Source organism: Onychostoma macrolepis, chromosome 07 (genome assembly GCF_012432095.1).
Source record: "Onychostoma macrolepis isolate SWU-2019 chromosome 07, ASM1243209v1, whole genome shotgun sequence".
Classification (NCBI taxonomy): Eukaryota; Metazoa; Chordata; class Actinopteri; order Cypriniformes; family Cyprinidae; genus Onychostoma; species Onychostoma macrolepis.
Window position 1 is genome coordinate 39,994,626 of NC_081161.1, and position 17,289 is coordinate 40,011,914.

At 36.1% G+C, this 17,289-nt stretch overlaps 1 protein-coding gene across 1 annotated transcript; it reads right to left on the reverse strand.

The window, feature by feature from the left end:
- Positions 1–1,095: 1,095 nt before the first annotated feature.
- On the reverse strand, positions 1,096–8,569 carry rhcga (Rh family, C glycoprotein a). Its single transcript, XM_058781211.1, has 11 exons — positions 8,242–8,569; positions 7,808–7,994; positions 4,858–5,008; positions 4,236–4,380; positions 3,991–4,157; positions 3,609–3,746; positions 3,388–3,524; positions 2,879–3,003; positions 2,706–2,782; positions 2,452–2,525; positions 1,096–2,034 (listed from the first exon to the last, which is right to left on the reverse strand). Exons 1-11 carry the CDS (start codon positions 8,465–8,467, stop codon positions 2,001–2,003), a joined length of 1,461 nt encoding a protein of 486 aa, XP_058637194.1. The 5' UTR covers positions 8,468–8,569; the 3' UTR covers positions 1,096–2,000.
- Positions 8,570–17,289: the final 8,720 nt, after the last annotated feature.

The window sequence follows — 17,289 nt, forward strand, 5'->3', positions numbered from 1 at the left end:
TAAAAAAAGTAATGTCAAAAAAAGCAACAAAGTGCACCAGGTGGAAATTAAGGATAAATGCAGTTGTAAACTTGGAAATAAAATTGGCTGTTCTGCATTTTTGATCCAATATTGTGTAAAAACAAAATCTTTTGGCAAAGCAAATATTGATCTAAGAAAGACTGTGGCTTATTCAGTTGTCACACTGAAAATGAAACACGCTAAATTATGAGATACATTTAGCTCTGTTGTATTCGGCAAATTTTGGAAAATATAGAAAAAGAAAACGATTTTTCAAAGTTGTAAATAAAAGAATGATTATTGGACTACATTTTACAATACAATATTATTTCAGTCTTTCTGCTTAATGTCACATTTCTTTGTAAAACTTCACAGTTCTTTGTAATTATTTGTGAAATTTACAAACAAGTGAAAATTGTTTTTAAAGTAATTCCTAAACCATTTTTTTTCATTGGCCATAGGAAATGTGCATATTTACTCAATATAAACAATATAAATGGCAGAAATAGTAAGAGTATATTCTTGTTTCCAACACAGCCTATTTTGAGTCTTTCTGGCCATAATATTAAACAGCACTGCTTTTGTCAGGTGTGAGTTCAGACACTCAGCATTAATAATAGCACACCTATTAAATTCATGAACATGAAATCACGCACAGATTAAAGTGATTCATAAAGACACAAAATCTCTCAAAACCATCGTCGACGTCTTGCTGTGCTCATTCACAAAAGCAGTGTGTATTTGAAGTTCATTAAATGTCATGGTGATTGATCAGGAAATGACCCAATTGACCCCGTTTGACCCTCTACAAGAGTCTATTTCCATTAGAATGGAGGAGTCTGGCCTGAGGGTGACCAAACGCACGCTAACAGATGACCAGCAGCTCAATTAAAGAGCGTTTGTTGTGATTCTCTAGTAGTTTTACTTTTACACAGAATTTTATAGTATTCACAGTATTCACAGGTTCAGTTAGCAGTAACACAACAGATTTATTAATTAAAATGGATTTATTTGTTTAACAAAATACATTAAAAAAAATTGAAGTGCATGTCTTTTAAATGTACTTTTTTTTATATATAATAAAAATACATAAGACCGTATTTGCGAGAGTTTAATTAATTATAACATTCAGACAAGTGATTTGGGATATTTGGCGGAAATTTAAGGCGCAAAATTGCCTTTAATTATATTTAAGGCAATTGAAGAAACAGTTGAAAGTATAAAAAGAGAAACTTTTTAGATGTTTAAACATTTAATAGATACTTAATAGTATAAAGAATAAAGTACAACAGCTGTTCAAACATTTGAATTTAGCAAGTACACAGTTTTTTAGCACCAATGTAAAGTCATTGAGCATAAACATTATGTTGCATTTTAGATTTAAAATGGCAAAGAATATAAAGCTTCATGATAAAAATAAAAATGCAAAAATATTGTTAGCATTCTACATGGTCTAAAAACACTCTGAGGTCATTGAACTCTCAAAAGTCCTCAAGTAATCCTTCACATAATCAAATATAATAGTCTACATACCAGGAAGGAAAAAATATCACATCACTGGACACTTGAAAAAAGCTAGATAAATAACTAACACATTCATAACATCAAAACTATAATAGTCTATATTCAGTTCATTATCACAGCAGCAAACAATAATTATTTCATCATTTTCCAGAATGATTGAAACTAAATGCAGTTTAAGTCTAGAACTAGTAGTACAGTTGGATTATAAAATATACATGCTTTAGTTTTAGAAATTATATATATATGCATCAACTTATTGATTAAATTAATTTGAGGACTCTAAAGACATGAAATTGAACTAAGAGCTGACCCTACTGGGCCTCTGCTCTATTAGGCAGGCCAATACCTCACAAAGGTATTACAGGGATATTATTCTCTTCAGCGCAGACTTGGTCTGAACATTCTTTCGGCCTTTTTATTTTTTGGTCCCAATATGATGTGATATGCTTCATCTTTTGTCATACAGACATCTTGCATTAGCTCTGTTCAACGGTGAAGTTAGACTCGGCCCTGAATGGTGAAAGAAATGAAATAAAAGAAATATTTAGGACCTCCGGGATGCATTTAAATAGATTAAGACAGAAAAACGAAAACAATTCATTCCTTCAAAAAATGAAATAGAAAAAAATTGAAGTAAATACATTTAAATAAATATTTCTTTACTGAGATGCAGCTACAAAACTAACAGATCGTGTTACTGTGATAAACTGCGCCTAAAGCTGGAAATCTATTATGTGGTTGTGTACTGCCATCTCATGGTCATATAATAGAGTGCAACAAGCATGGAGAACCCATTGCAATGTTCTGTTAACTTCTAAAATAAACATTAAAAACGAAATAAAATGAAACAAAAAGGTTAAACCTCATTTCTATATGTTACAGCCTATAGTATTCTCTCTTTGCATAACACCAAGAGAATATACTTACATGTCTCTATTTTTGCCGACCATGTGGCTGTTGTACTCTAGAATGGGAAGGATGCTCTCCTCGTCCTCAGGCACCTGGAAAGGATGATTTTTAATCATTAAAAACAGTCTAGACTTAAAGAGTTCACACCTTATAAAAGAAACAGGGGCTAGTTGTCACATGTAGATATATAGAGACTACTACTACATTCTTATTCGAGTTCTATGGTGCCACCTAGCCGTGAAACAAGTAAATACAAATGAAATCAAACTCACCTCCCAGTACACCTCATCTTCAAAGCAGTTTTCATCGGCCGGGTCTCCCCAGCAGAACGGCAGTCTCAGAATAAAACCTGTAGATACATATATGAGGGTTATTATACAGTAGTTCACTAAAAGTAAAACCATACAAAAATGTGGTACTTGAAAGAAATGTTTTGGACGCTCACCTACTAGCACTCCACCTACGATTCCAAAAGCAAGAGCAACACAAAGACCGGCGGCCTGGAAGCCTCCTTGCATGGCAGGTGTCCTCCCAGCATATTTCCCTTTAAAATCGAAGGTGTTTACCAACCTGTTGAGAAAAAGGAACATTCACAGTTTTAATATTCAAAAAGACTTGATTAGATTGATTTAGCTGCACTGACAATATGGCCTGAGAGAGAGCAAAATTTGAACTGAATTGAGCCGAATAATGGTAGGTTACTATTGTCTTTTTAGAGCTCTTTTTTTTTCTGTTGCAATACAGAGATTTTGATCTCAAAATACATAAGCTCATATGTATTTATTTATTTATTTTCAGCAATTTCCCCTACTTGATATAATAATCCATGCATTTTTACTGTTAACATGAAGCTGCCTTGAAACATATAAATAAATGTGACTTGAATTTTACAATTAAAGCCACATTGTACGATTTAAAATTGAATATCACCAAACAGTTTGGAGCCACACTCACCCTTCATGTCCATAGACGCCCTCACTGGCAGTAGCCGCTGTGATGGCCCCCACGACTGCTCCCAGGACGCCGGGCATGGCGTGCAGGTTATGGATGCCGCATGTGTCTTGAATCTTCAGGTACTTCTCCATGAAGGGCTGCATGGAAAAAACAGATATAAATCAATCTGCTCTCACATGGCATATGATGCTCAAATGCACCTGCTCTTCTTTCAGACTCACAGTGATCACCAGGTAGCCGAAGGTGGAGATTATCCCGCAGATGAAGCCCACGATGAGAGAACCGTACGGTGAGATCATAAATTCGGCTGCCGTTCCCATGGCGACTCCCCCAGCCAGAGTTGCATTCTGTATATGCACCTGAGTTGCACAATGCATGTTACAAATTTTATTATCAGAGATACTAGTTTTATTAATATTTTAAATGTACTATTTTAAGTTTTTATTTTTATATTTTCATTTTAGTTAAAGTGTGTATTGTCTTTAGTCCTTCATGTTAAAGTAAGTAACTTTTTTGAATGGTTTTAGTTTAGTTTGAGTTTTAGTTAACTATAAAAACCCTGCTGCAGATGTAATCGTGACGTAATGAAGTGCTGTAATTTACCATATCCAGTTTTCCCTTCTTGGCTGAAAGGCTTGATATGGCAAATGTAGTAAGGACTGAAGCAGCAAGAGCAAGGTAGGTGTTTATGGCGGCCCGATGTTGTCCATCTCCATGATCTGCGATGGCAGAGTTGAAACTGGGCCAGAACATCCAGAGGAAGAGGGTCCCTGTTAGAGGAAACATTGTTTGAAAGCAGCTCATCTTATCACGGGCATATATGTCACGGGCTTATATAAGTCACTTACCAATCATAGCAAAGACATCAGAGTGGTAGACAGATCCATTCAGACTGCTTTGGTCTAGTTTCGGTCGATAAAGAATCCATGATATTGTCAGGCCGTAATATGCTCCAAAAGTGTGGATGACCATGGATCCACCAGCGTCCCGAACCTGTGAAAAATAAGAACAATTTGTCAGAATTTCTTTGATTTGGGTATAGAAATATTCAGGACTTGGGGACGGTGGATATTCACCAGGGTTGTTAATTAGTTGAAACTAAAACTTTTAAAACATTTTGGTTACTTGAAATAAAGCTGAAATAAAATAATATATAATACATTTTAAAAATTAAGTTAAAAATCTATTTCAGTTAGTTGCCAAGGCAACATTTCTAATTTTCATTTATTTTTTCATTCATCATTGCTTATTTTTTGAAGCACTTAAATGACTAATTAGAAATAAAATAATAAACTTAACTGAAATTATAACCTTTTGAAAGCATATTGAAATAAAGTTCCGTTGACGCATTAGGGTTTAGAGTGTAACTTACAGTACAACTAACATTAAAATGAAAAGTATAAAAATAAAACTAATTCAAAATCTTAATAAAACATAATAGAGTATAAAATAAATAACACTGCTACTCACATGGAGAATATGAAGAATGATGTATTCCTCAACTGCAAACAGTGTGATGCCAAATAGTGTCAAGACCATCAGCTGCACTGGACTGACTTTTCCCAGCAGAGCTCCATAAGCAATGAGACATCCAGCCACACAGAAGTCAGCATTGATGATACTGATGAAAGCAAGATGGAAAATTATGGTTAGTTTTAATTCTTCATTTTCTATATCAACTGTATCACATAAGTCAACATCATTTGATGCACTGATCAGGGAAATCAAATTTGCATTGTGATTGGGGCAGACTTACCCATTAGGCAAAGGTAGCGACTGCCTTGGGCCCCCAAAAGCCAAGGGGCGCCTAAAACGTTTTTCATATACGAGATGCGCATTAAGCGCGGACACGCAAACGGTTGCTGTTTATGGCGTTTATTACCACGACAACTGTCTGCGTATCCGAGTTGAACATGCTTCTTGTGTATCCTGCTTGTAGCAAATGCATCTGAAGCTGACTGCAGCACGAGCGCGAGGTCTCTCTTTCCCAGCGCGCACATTTTGCATGTTCAGAAGAAGAGCTGCCTTGTCGTGCGAAAATGTAAACAGGTTTGTGTAAGTAAATTGCTCAGTGCAAAGAAATAGAAGTAATGGGAACCTGGTATTTCCATGTTCTTTTTTTTCATGTGTCTAACATGAACAAGTTCTTTGAAAAACATCTATGACCTTTGAAACATGTCTAGTCTTAATGCTCTGTTAACTATGGTTTCACTAATAATAAACATATATTGCATAAAGCATCCATAATTGTCCATGCCCATGTTGATTAGAGTATTAAAAACTTGAAAAGTATTAATTTAAGGTACATTTAGAACAGATAAAAATGTGCGATTAAGTTGCGATTATTGACGAGTTAACTCATGACAATCATGCGATTAATCACGTTTGACAGCCCTAAGTTACATTAACTAAAATTAAATGTAGGCTTATGCTGGTAACTCATCAGTGGACTTTCCTCGTCAATATAGGCTATATTTTTTCACACTTTTCTCATTCTCACTAATTCAAGTTTTTATATGAATGAACCTCTGAAGGGAACCGATTGTCTTCAGAAAAGTTTCGATGTCATTTTCATTTTACCTGATAAAGTATCATTTATGAGCTGAGCGCTGCTTTGTTTACAGCCGTTACCGGGGAAACCGCTATATTTCAGACTTTCCAAAAGCACCTCTTACTGGCAGAGAATGAATGTGCATTTTCAATAATCCAGTTTGCAGTTTTTGTTCAGACCAATGCGAAAATCCACCCACATAAACCCATTTTAAAGGGATCATATAATGCCCATTTTCCACAAGTTGATATTATTCTTTAGAGTCTTAATGAAATGTCTGTGACAGTTTGGTTAAAATGTCTCATTGGTAGTGTAAAAAACACCATCTTGTGTCATTCTCCTTTAAATGTTAATGAGCTCTGCTAACTCCGCCCCTCTCTTCCGAGCAGCTCTCTGAGGGACTGTTTACTTTAGCTGCATTCATCCTGAAACTTGCTAATTAGCACATTATTAAGAAAGGCGATTTGCAAAGATTCATTTTAAAAACCTTGTTCTCACTTCTTCTGGAGGTGAAGCTGGATCACGAATGATTCGCGCGAACATAGACGCATTTAGGTAGATCGAGGGCGCATTCCCTTCAGAAACAAACCTAATCCTCCTCAGCGGCTCAGATGAAGGGAGTAAATGACTACTGCTATGTTCATTATTATATCCAACAACAGAACACCTCGTTTAGGAGTCATTCTTGTCTAAATCTGCTCCGGCGGTGAAACAACTGATGACAGCTCACTCAGGGCGGGTCTGAGGTAAGACACCAGTGCAGTCTGTCAATCAAACTATCGTGGGAGGGGCCTATCTGTGTGACTTCACACAGAGATCGGCTCGATTTGAGAAAGGGGTAAAGATTTTAGTAGATTAAAAAAAAAAAAACACTTGGTGGATTTTTATCATTATAGGGTGGTTGTGTACACACACTGCCAACACACATTTCAGTTCAAACAACTTGTAAAAGTGCATGTAGCATTATATGACCCCTTTAAATAATAAAAATTATTACTTCTGACTCATCCCTTTTCTTAAAAAAAAAATGGTTTAAAGGTTCAATTGTGAGGTTTATCATTTTATAATTTATTTAGTTTTTTGTTAAAACTTCTATCTCAATGGTAAATCAATTGCTATTTTGTGGTCTACAACATGAAAGAATAAAAGTGTCTGCTAAATGAATAAATGGAAATGAAAGAATCCCATTATAACATGTACATGAAAAATGTAGAAACATTGGACTCGACTATGGGCACCATTGTGCAGCAGCAAGTATCACGACAAAAAATAGGAACCTCAAGGTTGATCTAGGTAAATGCGTTCAAATGCAAATGTATAGGGCCCCATTCCTATATTTGCCTGGGGCCCCCAATTAACTACATCCGCCCCTGGAAAGCAACAGATATGCGCTGTATTTTATGCTATTTTATTCAGCTAGCTAGGTTAGTCTCGCTACTTTTAATGAAGATGATGGTGTGTTGACCTTCTGCAACTTACTTTCAGTTTCATTTGCGGCAATTTGCGCATCGGCTTGTTGAAGAGATAGCCTACTCATGCGCGACGATGCTTGTTGCATTAGCGCTGTCATACCTTCCCTACTTTAACATACCATATAGCCTATAACACGCTCTCACACATTTATTATTTTAACATTTTGTGAGGAGTAAAATTTACATAGCCTATGTGATTTCAACAAGCAGATGAATTTACACTTGTCCAGTTTCGTCCCAGACCCTCCTGAAGAGGTTTGAGCGATCGGATTTAAATGCGTCTCGGAGGGCATTCACACCTGGTCTTTTCACGATCGGAGAGCTATCCGATCAGAGAAGTGAAAGTGTAAACAGGCCCATTAATTCATTCTAAAAGAGTGTGAGGTGCGAAACCTACTTTTCAATTCCGATCTTGATTTGGCCATCAACCAGAGAGTGAAACCAGCCCTGCATGAGAAGAGCCCACTGCAGACCAAAGGAAGCGATGAGAAAGTTGAATCCGACTCCACCGAAGCTGTAGCGCTTCAGGAAGGTCATGAGAAAGCCAAAACCCACAAAGATCATCACATGCACATCCTGAAAACCTGCCGAGCAAGGAAAAGAGGGCGGAGAAGGTTAATAGATGAACATAGGCCTATAACAGGACCTCCCTAACTTTTAAGCTCAACAAAATCTAATCGTTTTGCTGAAAAAAAATAAATAATAAAAGTAACATTAAATGATTAAATTTTTTTTTAATTTAAATAATACAAAAACATGCTTAAATAATACATTAATAAATATACAGTATTGCCCTATCAGCATCAATCCCTACAGAACTTGAAAACTCACTTGGGTATCTGTAGTAGAAGTCGTTCTCAATGTCGCTCGTGATGTTGTTCTTAAGCTTGTGCTCAGACCAGTGTGCATCCGACTCATCATCATAACGCACAAACAGTCCAAACAGGATAATCATGGCAATCTGCCACACGAAGCAGACCAGAGGCAGACTGATCCGGACATCAGGGTTTTTGGCTCTGCACCAGAAGCTTCGACAGCAGGTAACGAAGTTCCCCATGGTGAAGTCAAGAAGTGAAGAGAAGATCTGTTGTCCGAAGCTCTCCTGTAATTTCTGGTGAACTGAAGAGAAGATCTGTTGTCCGAAGCTCTCCTGTAATTTCTGCGTCGGGTGTAGCTGTATTTATAGCTGGTTATCTGGAGGTGTGTCTCTGCTCACCTGTTGTAGGTGTACCTTCTGGAAATGAAATCCAGGTGGCCGTGACACTCACCTGACAAGACTGATCAATATCTGCTCTGGTGTCTGACTTCATTTTTTTTTTTTTTTTAAGAAGTCACACTAGACTTAATTACAATTACACTTAGACAGTACCGAACAACTTTGCAACTGCAAGTCATATTTAGGTCAGATCTTTTTTCTTTGAACTTTTTTTCTGTTGTTGTTATGGACCACATCTGCCAGAAGTTTTGGACTTTAAGGTTTTAGATCTCTGTGCATATCCGAACCCTCAAAATCAGGAAAATCAGGGCAAACACGTTAATGACTAATAGCGGGAAACTGTCTGTGCATGTTTTGTAAAAAGTGATTCATTTCTTTTCATTCTGCTTTATTGCTCTTGTTCAGCAGGGCAACTTTTTTTGAGTACCTGAATAAATCAAATCGGCTTTAACCTCATGCAAAGAATCATCTGTGTGGTTCCTAATCATCTGTCTGTAAGTAAAATGCAAATTTTTTACATTACAGTTTTAGCAGTGACCAGATGATGTTAAACAACATTTACCAATTCTTCTATAACTAATATCTGATAATATTAATGCAGGAACTAGTGAAGGCAAAAACATGATTAAAAATGAAAAATTTTCTAAACATATAAATGTTCCCTATACATACAGTCATGGCCAAAAATATCGGTAAAAATTACCCTTGGTAAATATGATCAAAGGCGGCTGTAAAAATTAATCTGCATTGTTAATCCTTTTGATCTTTTATTTTTTTTTAAATCACTAAAATCTAACCTGACAATAAGAATTTAAAATGGGGTTGAAATATCATTATGAAATAAATGTTTTTCTCAAATACACGTTGGACACAATTATTGGCACCCCTAGAAATTCTTATGAGTAAAATATCTCTGAAGTATATTTCCATTCATATTCACAATTTTGAGCACTCCAGGGTGATTATGAACATGAAATTATCCAGCCATGGCTTCCTGTTTCACAGAAATAGAAATAGGAGGGGGGAAAAAAGCACAAAGAATATATTTCTGATGTGTAGCAAAAGATAATTGAGCTTCACAAATTAGTGAAGTGGCTTTAAGAAAAGAGCTAGAGCAGTGAAAATTCCCATTTCCACCATCAGGGCAATAATTAAGAATTTCCAATCAACAAAAAATGTTAGGAAACTGCCTGGAAGAGGACGTGTGTCTATATCGTCCTAATGCACGGTGAGAAGGAGGGTTTGAGTGGATAAAGACTCTCCAAGGACCACAGCTGGAGAATTGCAGAAAATAGTTGAGTCTCAGGGTCAGAAAAAAGAAATTGTCAAACAGCACCTACATCACCACATGTTGTTTGAGAGGGTTTCAAGAAAAATTCTCCTCGCTCATCCAAAAACAAACTCCAGCATATTCAGTTATCAGACACGACTGGAATTTCAAATGGGACTGGCTTCTATGGTCAGATGAAACTAAAAAAATGAGCTTTTTAGCAGCAAACACTCAAGATGGGTTTGGTGAACACAGTGATAAAAAATATTTTAACCTAAAATCCTTTATTAATGTTACATAAATTAAATTAAGAGATAAAAAAAAGATGTGCAAGACTAGTTTAATAATTATTATCAAGCCTCTTTTGCAGGCAGTCAAGTCCTAAGTCATAAGACACGTGCAAATGGCCAATATCTCAATGATTGACATCGTTCTCTGTTGGGTACATACCAGATATTATCAGCATTTTCTAAGACGACGTACTACTGTGTTATATAACTTGATCACATGTAATCTCCTAGTCCTATGCATTATGCAAAGACTTTAAAAACTGAGGCTACATGATAAATTCAGCTTAAAATTGTAAATCTCAAAGATGTTGTTCACATTACAGCATATAACCAAACCATAGTGAACCTTAAGCACTTTTAACCATCTCAATGGTTGATTCATCATGAATCAATGATGAACCGACTTTAACTGAAAACTTCAAAAAGTTTGCTATCATCCTCCTGCATTATTGACACACTATTTTCCTGCCTAACACTATAAAGCTGCTTTGACACAATCTGTATTGTATAAAGCGCTTTATAAATAAAGAAGACTTGACTTGAATATATTGCATATCTGAGAACAACAGTCACTTCTCTAAGGCATTACAAAGTCATCCACATTTGCATATCATGCTAATTTTGCATGACGTCTTGTATTCTTAACACAAGCTGTTTTTATGTATAGATCAACAATTATCTTCATGTCAATACACGTGCATTTGGGGGCTGACAAATTGTGCACTCATGTCCTAAAACCACCATATTTGATGATTTAATTTTTTTTAAACTTTACCAGCATGGACTTAAAATTTATATTATTATGCATTCAAATATTTTAAACAATTTTAATTTAATATATTTAAATTAAATCTTTTAAAATAGACTATCTATTTGCCTCAACTGCCTCTATTTAATCAAAAATATTACATTTTAAAAATGAACGTGTTTTTTTCTGATATAAAAAAACTAAAAAAAACTCTTGCATCATCCATTCAACAAGACGCACTATAACTGTTATTTCACACTACATTCTAAATTCTCAAATAACAACAAAATGGTCAAAATTGTATGCATACAAAAATAGTTCCAAGTATTTAATTAGAAACCTTCAAGAGAGCAGGAGAGACATACAGTGAATCAACCGTGTCCAAACTTTTCCCTGGTAGTTAAGTAATTTGTCTCACATCCCAAAGTCAGTCTCACGTCTAGACAATAAAAAGGAGGTGTGTGCATATCTTCATGCTTGGCTTAGAGCATGTGGCTCTTACAGTGCTTCTGGAGGTGTGTTTCATCAAAAAAAAACAGGTAGAGAACATGTGATAGTAAGCATGGCCCTCAGATCCTTGTCAGGACGGCATTCCAAGGATAACAGGAATCACATGACCATGCCTGACCTTTGCGATCTGTCACCAGGACATTCCATCACTGGCGACATAAGGATATCTATCACATGATCCACTGTAAATCAGAGACAAGTCAAGCCTTCAATAATGGACAGCTGATTCGAAATAAAGATAACATTTGATTTTCAGTGCAGTGGTCACTATATAAATGATCACCAAATAAGTCCAATAATGTTTTAATACAGTGGTCATTTCATCTAAAGTGCATCATAGATAAATCTCTGTCTAAAAACTAAAAAGTTTGCATTATATTATAATTTAATTCCAAGGTCACTTGGAAGAAAATTTGAGCATGCCATGCATTTATATTTGAGCATATATAATAATGAAGATGTTTAATGTTTTTGAAAGACGTCTCTTATGCTCACTAAAGCTGCATTTATTTGATAAAAAAATACAGTAAAATCAGTAATATTGAGAAATTCAGCTTTGCACCACAGGAATACATTAAAAAACTAAAAAAAATAAACTGAAAACAGTCCTTTTACATTGTAATAACATTTCAGAATATTACTGTTTTTAGCCTTGGTGAGCAAGAGATATATACTGTATATACTTATAGCAAAGTGCAATGATGTTGCTTTGTGCCGTTTTTCCCCCAAGTTCATATAAAAACAAAAACCACCAAAGATAACTAGTTCATATCACAACTGCGTATGACCAAGATATGAAAGTAAAAGCATCTTACAAAAGCAAATTTAGAAACCACCTCGTTATAGCAGTCCATCACAGTGATGAGTGAGGTCCATTTGTTTAAAAAAAAATAATAATAAAAAATAAAAACACGCACAACCACCCACTAAAGAGAGGCTTGGCGGAAATAGACAAGCTTGGATTAGGATCAGATCTTGAAGATCTCAACTTGAAGCTGGCCAGGTTTAGAGCAGGGTTCCTCAAAACCAGTCCTGGAGGGCCACTGCCTCAAAACCCTGAGCAAACTCACTTACCTGTGATTTTCTAGCGATCGTGAAGACCTTGATGAGCTTGCTTGGGTGTATTTGGTTAGGGTTGGAGCTAAACTCTGCAGGGCATTGGCCTTCTAGAGAAAGATTTGATGAACTCTGCTTAAGAGGATTTTGGCTTTCACAATCTTTGGCTGAGCCACAAAAAAAAAGGAAGATCTGGAATGTTGAACTGCGAAGCGGCCCATCAAAGACGAACCATTGAGTAAGTGTGGAGGAATTTCAGCTTGTCATTTATCTCACTTTAACTGAGAACACTACTGTCACAAAGACAACGACTTGCTGATAGTCATGCAGATAGTAATAGTGATGAGCAGTATATGTAATGTGCGGCGTGCTTTGCCACGTGATGCTGTGTGACTGACTTGCATATTTAAAAAATAATAATATGCAATTTTTAATGCCAAGTGAAAGGCAACAGGCATACACACACACAGTCTGGTCAGCTATCCTTGTAGGGACTCTCCATAGGCGTAATGGCTTTTATATTGCACAAACTGTATTTTCTAATCGCCCTACACCTAAACCTACCCCTTTCAGGAAACTTTGTGCATTTTTACTTTCTCAAAAAAAAAAAAACTAATTCTGTAATAAGCTTTTGTACCCATGGGGACTTCAATTTAGGTCCCCATTGTGACACAAGTCCCCATGAGTCTGTGTGTATTCAGGTTTAAGTCCCCACCAGGATATATAAACCTGTATACACACACACACATATATGCTGATGACGTGGATCGGCTCAAATGGGGCTAGGATAATTGCTATGGCTCTGAGCTGGTACTGCAAATGTTACAGTTTCACTCATCATTAAGGCTGACCTGTGAACTATAGAGGAGCTCTGAGGGAATTCTGTCACTGTGACATGCAAAGTGGTGAAAGTCAAGTCTCTGCTCCTCCTCTACACTACTTCTTCACACATCTTCCCAGTACAGGCCTTGGCTTTTGCTATGTTCCTGTCACTGTGATTTTTATTTTACAGAAACTCTAAATGACAATATGTTAGAATAATAAAATAAATAATTTCCATGTTCCAGGGGTTTCAAAAACTAAAAGCATTTCAGGGTTCATACTTTTATACCAAATGAATTTTATTAAGAAATAGCACAAACTTTTGACAAATTCAAATTCATTCTACATTTAATATCATTTAGTAGATGCTTTTATCTAAAGCAACTTACAAATGAGGAATACAACAAGCAATTCATCAGAAATATGATGAATAATCATTCTAGAAATTTCAATGACTTTTCTTAATGTGGAATTCACACTTTTCCAAGATTTTCCCTGGATTTTAACCCTGGGTTCTTGTAAGAACTGGGTTCTTAATGGGAAATTTGTCTCGATTTTTAGCTTTTTCAGCTAGCTTTAGCTTTTAGCCATTTAAGTATTATTTTAAGACAAAATAACAGTTTTCAGAAATTGCTAACACCAAGAATGGCAAGCATTTAGTTAGATGTGAAATTTTAAGAAAGAGGTGGACAGTAATGAAGTAATGAAGTACATTTACTTGAGTATTGTACTTTTCTTGAGTATTATGTTTTCTGGAAACTCATGACGTTAACTTCACTACATTTGAAAGAAAACCATTGTACTTTTCACGCCACCACATTTCTATCAAGGTCCTCGAAGTAGAAAGTTGTTACTATGTATAGCAGCTTTGAAAATGGGTGATTTTTTTTTCTTTTCTAAAATATGATTTTTTTTTTTTTTTTCAGACAGCCTATAAGTAATCACTCTTGTAGGGTTACGTGAAGTGATTTCCCAGCATTTTTTTAACACTGACCAGCTGCAATTCAATAAGAAGTTAATATTGTGATATATAGACACAATACTGAAGAACTGCTGTGCGTCTATAGGTGTTTGACGCGAGGCAGCACTGCACTGTTGCACTGCAGTGTTGCTGTTGTAAAGTTATAGCTACAGTTGTGTTGCTGGGTTTTGAAGCAGCTTTGTTCGTTTTGTTTTTCTTATTATTCTGTATTTACAGCAATTTCACTGTCCACTCGGTTCAAATGTGGATGAATGGCTACACACAGATGTTGTCACACACTGCCAGAGCTGTGTGAGATCACTACCATCCTGCTTTTGTGGGGGTGGGTAGGGGTGCTAAATAAAATTATTTTGTCAACTCTCTTTACTCCAAAGATATACTGCAAGCTAGTCAGTGTATTCAGTAGGCGTAATGTATATTAAGTTGCTTCAGAGGCATAAGGTATTGCAAGTTTTACATACAACAATAATAAAACAGTGTGTTGACAAAGGAAATTTATACTTTTGGTACTTGAGTACTTTTAAATGCAAGTTCTTCTGTACTTTTGCTTAAGTAAAAATCTCTCTTTACAACGTTCACTTGAAATGGATATTTGACCAGCAGTCTCAACGTTCACTCAAGTAATGGAGTTGTGTACTTTTGTCTGCCTCTGACTAAAATAATAATAACTTTTTGTATCCTACAGCAAACTGACCTGTGAAGTGATTCAGAACTGCGTGATTATATGTCCAGTTTATTAAGCTGCATTTGCAATTGCATGGGAACAAAAGCAGCCAATTAAAGGTGTAATTTGAAGCATATCTGTCAAAAACACTGAAAGAATTTGCTATAGGCACTTCCACCCAATGCTTTGAAACGCCCTTTGGAGAAAGGTGCCCTGCTACATGCCTGACCGGCTCATGAGGTCTTAACCCCCTGTAAGGCTGATCATCCTGTCAAGCATTTAGCGGGGAACCTGTGCCCTTCAAACCCATGTCAAATCTTAAAGGAATAGTTCACCCAAAAAGAAAATTTGCTGAGGATTTACTCACCCTCAGACCATCCAAGATACAGATGTTGTTGCTGATTTAGAGAAATGTAGCATTACATCACTTGTTCACCAATGGATCCTCTGCAGTGAATGGGTGCCGTCCAAACAGCTGATGAAAACATCCCAATAATCCACACCACTCCAGTCCATCAATTAACATCTTGTGAAGCAAAGAGCTGCACGTTTTTAGGAAACAAATTCATCATTATGATGTTTTTCATTTTAAACCATTGCTTCCATCTACAATTTGAGTATTTGATATTTCCATAATATTACTTTTTCTAGTGAAAAAGGTGTCTCATCTGAATCAGGAGAGAAATATGCACAGATCAAACTCAGTTTACAAGCAAAAACAACCCTAATCAGTTTTAAACAAATATGCCGGTGGATTTAATGTGAGAGGACAGAGGATGAACTTTACTGGACTTTCACTAGAGGAAGTGTTATTAAGGATTATGGACTTTTGATCAGAAGTAATGGTTTAAAGTTAAAACACCTTATGATTACTTTTGGATTTTTGTGATTGCTGTTTTGACTCTCATTCTGACGGCACCCATTCACTGCAGAGGATCCATTGGTGAGCAAGTAATATAGCTCAAATAGTAGAGCATGGCGCTAGCAACGCCAAGATCATGGGTTCGATTCCCAGGGAAAGCAAGAGCTGATAAAATGTAAAAACTGTAACTTGAATGCAATGTAAGTCGCTTTGGATAAAAGCGTCTGCTAAATGCATAAATGTAAAATTTCTAAAATTTTCATTTTTGGGTGAGCTATTCCTATAACAAAACTGCAGTTATTTTTTGCATAACTATTACATAAAAACTTACTTATGTAAGCCCTAACCCATATGCCGTGTCGCGAGGAAGCAGGCGCTCCATGCGGGCCTGCAGGCCTTTCAAACGGTATTTGTTGCGATGTGCGGCTGCGTCACAAGACGACTCAGCTGATACTCAACATGTCACACTGACATGCTGTTTAACACATCAGGACCATCAGTGTCACGCTCTCAGAACACTGACGACGTCTTTAAGGCTCCATAAATTATACTTGAGCTTTCTGTGTCAAATACACTGCAAAGCAATTTTTAAAAAGGAAGGGAAAGCACATTTATCCACCCGTCTTTAAAAATCAAGGTACTCTATCTTCATTTATCTCATCAAGTAACAAAAGCATTGATTATTCTGTGCCAAGAAGAGCTGATATAGATCAGAATGCTTTTATACTGACTGTCGTGCACGTGGAAATAGTTTCACTCAAGATGCTGGCTCATTGTTCCTCAAATATGTGCCACTGTCTCCAATGTGTCACGCATGGTTGCACTTTAGATATTTGCAACTATATTTTTTAAATTTAAAGTCCATAAAATACATTGTTCCCAAAAAGTATTTAGACATTAAATCCACACTTAATTTGTGAACTTCATCGCATAGATAGAATATCTAACTTGACCTCTCCAAGTCATTTTTGCAATGCCATTTAAACAAGTGGTGTTAAGGTGGCAAGGTTCATCACATCAACTATGACTGTAATTATAGAATTAGCATTTAAAACCTAACAAAAGTCTCTTTTGGCGAATGTTTTGCTAAATGCACAAATAAATGCATGGTTTGATATTTTGTTATTTAATGTTATAGTATATTGCATTTGTGCAGACTGCAGTGTGAAGTTTCAAAACAATGATTTTTCATTGAATATAAATTTTTCAACTTGCATATTAGTTTTTTAATACCTCACACTTTATTAGTCGATATTGAGCTTTTTAAAAAAAAAAATACTTTAAAAAACAGTCAAATAGTTGTTTCTCTGTGTCAGCGTAGCGCCATTTTGGAGAGCATCCGATGGACACAAAGTGCGTACGCTGTTCTCTGTCATCAGTAACACATGGATACGCTGTTTCCGTTCAAATAAACATACAATAAGTATCCATGCGTTACTGATGACAGAGAATAGTGTCA